This window comes from Castor canadensis, chromosome 16, assembly GCF_047511655.1.
Source record: "Castor canadensis chromosome 16, mCasCan1.hap1v2, whole genome shotgun sequence".
NCBI classification, from domain to species: Eukaryota; Metazoa; Chordata; class Mammalia; order Rodentia; family Castoridae; genus Castor; species Castor canadensis.
Window position 1 is genome coordinate 68,914,831 of NC_133401.1, and position 6,540 is coordinate 68,921,370.

General features: G+C 37.1%; 1 protein-coding gene across 1 annotated transcript; it reads right to left on the bottom strand.

Moving 5' to 3' along the window:
- Window positions 1-4,324: 4,324 nt before the first annotated feature.
- Window positions 4,325-5,842, bottom strand: LOC141417942 (melanoma inhibitory activity protein 2-like). The gene is given in 1 exon segment (XM_074057401.1): window positions 4,325-5,842. A coding segment is annotated over 1 exon segment (1,518 nt).
- Window positions 5,843-6,540: the final 698 nt, after the last annotated feature.

Here is a 6,540-nt window from a genome sequence, read left to right on the forward strand (position 1 = left end):
CACTAAACCTAGAGGCCCCACTCATGACCAGCACAGGACTAAGAAGAGTGTACATCCATTCTTGTTTCTTTGGGGAGGACAAATTAGCAATAAATATGTTCCTATCATGTGTCAAACCCAACCTGTAGTGTCCTCCCAGACAGGTCTTCACCTGATAAGGCTATCCACTGCTCCTCAACAAGGACTGATTCCCTCTCTCCCACCCAGTCCTTTTTGTACAGTGTTATTTACAGCACTTGATACTGTCATGAAAATTTTTTGATATGCCTTTGCCTTTGATGTCAATACTCAGTAATAGAAAACTTACTGAACAAAAGAACTCTAATATTGTCTTCATTTATGACACACATAAAGGTGTTAATGTTAATTTCATTTAGGACACAGTAGATGTTATCAAAATTTTGTTGAGTGAAACATTTGACTTTCCTTTCAAATCTCAAGAACATTCTTTTTTTTCCTGAAAAACCTGCAGACAGTGGAAGTGGGATAGGCATAAAACGTTGCTCTCTTTAAGACTGATATTTCTTGTGGTTAAAAAAATCTAAAAAGGATTATAAGAAACTATATTAGAAAGGAAACAAACAAAAAAGAGATGCCAAACAATGTAAGCTTGGAATAGCTCTATAAAAGCAATTTTGGCTGGTACTGGGGTTCAAACTCAGGACCATATGCTTGCTAGGTCAGCACTATACCACTCAAACCATTCCACCAGCCCTGTTTAGTGTTGTGTATCTTTGAGATAAGGTCTAGTGGACTGTTTGCACTGCCTGACTTCAAGCCATGATCATAGTGATCTCTGCCTCCTGAGTAGCAAGGATTACAGCCATAAGCTACCAGCGTTCAACCCTATACAAGTAATTTCTGGCAAATTACCTGATTCCTATTTTTTAAGTCACTGAACTGAAATAAAACATCATTATATCAATGCTACAATGAGTGTAGGATAATTTAGCTTGTTTTTAACACTTATCTGTGGTAGCATCACAAGGGGATGCTAAATTACATCAGAAATTTTATACTCAAAGGAAAGACTTCAGAAGAGGTAGAGAGCCAATGTGTGTAGAACAAGCAAGAAGTAGAAAATGAACTTCCACATGATGTGACAGCGTGTCGTCCTGAGCAGAAACAAACTCAAAATGGGGCAGGGGAGGGTTTCTTTTTATGTCCAAGTCCAACAAGCATTCCTACCTTCTTACACCATGTGAGTGACAGGTTACGTTATGTAACTCTGGACTGAAATAGAATGTGCTGTTCTATGACCCCTATGAGAGCCCATGGGGGACAAAGACCACAATGCCAAGGTTATTACAATGCATGGTAGCTGGGTGCTGCTGGCTCACACCTATAATCCTAGCTGATGTGGAGGCTGAGATTAGGAGGATCCCACATACAGGCCAGCCCAGGAAAAAGTTTGCAAAAAACCTCAATGTAAAGAAGCTTGGTGCAGTGTCATATACCTGTGAACTCAGCTATGATGGGAAGCATAAAAGGAGATTGCTGTTAAGGTCAACCTCCAAAATAGCCACAGCAAGAATATGAGAGGCCTGGTTCAACTGGAACAGCTCCCACAAGCAAGCAAGAAGCTCTGACTTCAAACCCCAGTACTGGCAAAAACAAACAAGGTATACCTTAGTACTCATGCACATTGGACCAGTTGAGGCTGGTTTAGCCTCTGTGTGTGACTGTACTGTTGAATAAGTAGACTAGCTAGAGGGGTCCCAGAAAAATTTCACAGGAAGCCCATTCAGTAAGCACTTAACTTCCAAAATAGCTTTGCATACAAAGTTGATCAAACTGTTCAAACTAAAGAGAAAAACATTCTGTTTTCTTGGAGCCTTCCTTCTGACCTAAAGTGGTTGGAAGGGACTTAGGGAAGAGGAAGGAAGGACAGGACAGACCTACATGGGAACTGCTGGTTGTCCTTGATGCTAATAAGGTGAACATAGTAGCTCTGTAATCAGCCAAGGAGCACAGCACCCTTCATGCTCCTAATTAGCATGTAAATGGAGCTACTCCTAGAACTGTGTCTAAACTAGACTCACTACTTTACTGGTAACCTATTCAGAACCCCTCCTTTCCTGTGGGAGGTTTTGCTCTTCTGCTTAATTTTTCACTCACCCTTTGTTGTCTGTGAAGTTCTCTGGAACTCCCTCTGTCCAAAACACTGTAACACTTGAGCCAGAAAGTTGAGTGCAGGCTTTTGGTCCTGCAGAAATGACTATATCACTGAAATGGAGCCTCTGGTAGTTAGAATGTCTTCTATGTTTTCCAGAAAGTCATTTAGCCTTGACTCAATTTTTTTTTTACTTTGAAAACAGGTTTTATTTTCACATTGGTCTAAAATCACAGTATATACATTTTTGACATAAAGATGCAAAGCTTTTGAAGTTTGAAAGACCCCAATGCAAGATTAGATTCATGAAACTCCAATTATTTATGTAATAGTGTATTAAATAATCAGATTAAAATACTTAAACTACTTAGGATAAAATGAGAATATATTATCTAAATAAAATAAGTTCATATTTAAATCCTATGTTTATAAAATATTATCCTGAGAATAAAATTTTATTAAGCTTCAATATGATGGAAAGTATAATGACTAAATAACACTAGTTAATTTAAATGAAAAAGTGAGAGAGAAGTCAAAATTACTTTGAAAAGACACCTTACTTTCACAATGTTCTACAATTATAGTAAATACATTTTTTGGCATAAAGACACAGCCTTTAGAGTTCAAAATATCGCCACTGCAAGATGAGATACATAAAACTCCAATTATTTATATCATAGTAGATTCCAAAGTCAAGATGGTTATACAATCTAGAGAAAAAATGAAAATACAATGTATTATCTAAATAAAATAGAATGAAATTAAAATAACATTCCTAATTAAATCATCTATTTATAAAATACTATCCTCCTAATTATAATTCTATTAAGCTCCCATTTGAGGTAGTTACTAATTAACAGTAGTAATTGAAACTGAAAATGAGAGAAGTCAAAAGTATTTTGAAAGACATCTTAGTTTCCTGTTGGTCTACAACTCTAGCAAATGCATATTTGGACAAAAAGACACAAGATTACATAGATAAAACTCCAGTTATTACTTATGTAATAGTGCATTAAATAATGAAATTCAAATCAATATACTATATAGACTAAAATGCAAATGAAACACACTGTCTGAATAAAACAGAATGGAAAGAAAGATTCCTATTTTAACTATCTACTTATCAAATTTTATTCTGATAATTATAATTCTAAAGTAAGGTTTAATTTGAGTTAAAGTGTAATGACTAACTGTAGTAATTTATACTGAAAATGAGAGAGAAGTGAAAAGAATTTAAAGAGACCTTACTTTTACAGTCTACCATTACAGTAAATGTAAGGCCTAAATACATAACCTGTGGAATTTAAAAGCTCCATTGCAAGATTTCATACATAAAACTCCAATTATTGATTATGTAATTAGAGATTGAATAATCTAATTAAAAGTTATCCAGAACAAAATGAAAACAAAATACATTATCTAACAAAAGAGAATGGAAATAATGAGATTCCTACTTAAATCATCTACTCATAAAATACTATCCAGATAATTCTACTTCTATTCAAACATAAATTGAAGGTAACTAAAAATGACTAATAAGAGCAGTTCATTTAAACTGTAAAAAAGAAAGAAGTCAAAAGTTATGAAAAGAGATGAAAATACTGCCAAGTCTCTTCTTGTCATTCTACAGATTCACCCACAAGATCATCTGAAGGTGGAATCGATCCTGAAGAAAACTCATTTCTACTTCAAGAATGTGGCTACAGCGGGGGGATATGCAACTCTTGGGGGAAGATAACTGGGGAAACCCCTTGGTAAATAGACATTTCTCATTGGAACTGGACAATACTGTGGGCCACGGAAATCCCTTGGTAGAAAATACTCTCCAGTGCTTGGATCCACTGGGAAGAAAGGACCTCAGACAGGAGGAACAAAACCAGGACACACTACTTTGCTTTGAATAGGCAGAGATGAAACAGGCACATATGAAGTGTGCCTCTGTGGAGGAAGAGCTGGATCAGTACACAGTTGATCTGATGGAGGGACCATCATTCTTCCATCCCGATTGCATGGAGGAGACAGGGACCCAGTCTCAGGAGGTGCTCTACGAGGGCCAGTCACCCTATCATTGCTTGATTGTCTTCTTTCATTGCTAATGTGATGCTCTACAGGATTCTCTGGGCTTCTTGAACCTTGTTCTCCCTGCAGAAGAAAAGGTGGAGGCCTGAGTGGACCTTTCAAGAAAATTGAAGGTGACAAGAAAGCTTTCCTTTATGATGAAGGTTGACCCAATGGTGAGGGATCACGAAGAAAACGCTCTCTGTCACAGGCTGCATTTGAAGTACCACATTTCTCTAAATGCTCAAATTCCAAATGCATTTTAAGTAACTTTTGTCTCTTGCTGGCATTGACTTTCCTAAAATACTTGAGTTGTTTTTCAGCAGCCAGGACTTCCAATGAATTAAAATGAGCTTTTTGTTCATATGAAACAATCTGCTTTTGATAATAATGATTGGTTCTCTCCAATTTTTCTTTGAGCTCTCTGGCTACATTTTTACAGGTCTCCAGGTCTTCAGCTGCCTGTCTCATCTTTTCTTCTGCTTTGGAAACTTTCTTCTCCAGGTCTCGCTGGTAATGGTCCTCTGCCATAAATTTCCTGTAGAATTTCATTCCATTCTCTTCATACAGTTCTTTAATTTTCTTAACATTCTGCCAAAGCTTCTTATTCTCAACTTCCAACTGTGTATTTTCAGACCGTAAAATTTCTTGTTCAAACTGGATGTTTTTAATACGCTCTGTAAGAGCTTCACTTGCTTTCTCAACATCACACAACTGTGTATAAACTTGGTTACGTTTTTGTTCTAAGGATTTTAAAGAAGTATTTAACTTCACAGCATATATCAGCTTTCTCAAAGCGTCTTCTGTCTGGTTATCTAAGAGAGCACCATTTCCTGATCCACTCTTCATTTCTGATTGCAAGGGACCATTATGTGTCATGTGTTCTTCAAGAATAGCCCAGACTTTTGTCTTTAGCAAGCATTCAGTTAGAGACCTGATGTGATCTTCCTTGGCATTTACAAGTTGTTCTGCATGTGCCACAGACTCTTCAACTTTAATTTTCTGTTTATTAAGTTCACTCACTTGTTCCTTGAGTGCTTCTGCATCTCATAAAAGCTGCTTACAGCTTTCTTGCAGTTTGGTGTTTTCCTTCAAAACATCTGTTGCTGAGTCCTTAAGATGTGCTTCATTGATCTGAAGTATTCTTAAAGTTATTTTGGCTTTAGCTACTTTTGATTTGAGATGTTTTGACTCATCCTCCAGGGAATGTATCATTTTTGACATTTCCACATTCAACTCAACTTGTTTACAATGTTTAGATTTCTCTTCTATCAGCTGGTTTCCTAGAAGGAGAATTTCCTCCAGTTTCAACTTGGATATTTCCAACTTTGTATAGGCTGTATCCTTTAAAGATGACTCTAAGGCATCGTGCTGTTTCTGAAGAAGACTAAGTTTTTCAAGTAACTTACATTTTTCTTCAATCAGTCCAGAAAGCTTCATAGCAAGATGTTTTTCTCTTCTTGTGTAAAAGCGGCTTCGAGTGGATTCAAAACTTCTCCACAAAAGCAACAGAACAGACAAAAGTCCAATAATAGCTACATATATCACTAGCTCCCATGGAAAATCATAGGGCTTTGGTCTCAGTTCTTCAGGATCTGTTGTTACAACCCCACAAAATTCCTTTAGGACCAGCCCCAAGTACATCTGATGAACAGTCTTGGGCCCATCCATGGCTCTGAGGCACTCTGGCTGTTGCCAAGGCCTGGCTGAGCCTCAACAGACAACACTCAAAGTTCTGCCTCGAACCCTCACGCTGGAGCACACCACTGCAGGGCTGGTGGCGGGGGAGGGGGAAGGATTGGTTAATGTGCAGTTCCTCTACCCAGAGGGGAGAAGCTTTACATGGTATTGGCCAGACTTTTTCCAGGTGGTCCCACCCTCTAATATAAAATGGAGAAAGATTTCCCATGTATCCTAATGCTCATCTGGGAGCCTTCATAGATAAAGTGTAAGAAAAATACTATTTTTTCTCTTGTGTGTGTATGGGGTCCTATTGTTTATTACTGAATCCAGACTTGGACTTCGTTTTAGACATGTCACAATTTATTCATATCTAACTCATCAATCTTAATTCCTATTGCTTAAAAACACAATTCCTCTGACAGAGGAATGGACAGAGGCTTTCCTTTTCCTTATTCTGCCTTTCATATTTTCTACATGTTTCCGTGTTATATTGAACATTGAAGTCTTCTAATTTCATTTTATTTTACTTTTATTTTCTCATTTATTTTATTATTGTTGTACTGGGCATACATTTTAACATTTACAAAAATTCTCACAATATATTATAGTTGAATTCAACTTGATTCTTGTTTCCTTTTGGATAATTTCTCTCTCTCTCTTTCTCTCTCTCTCTGGCTTGCAGTACT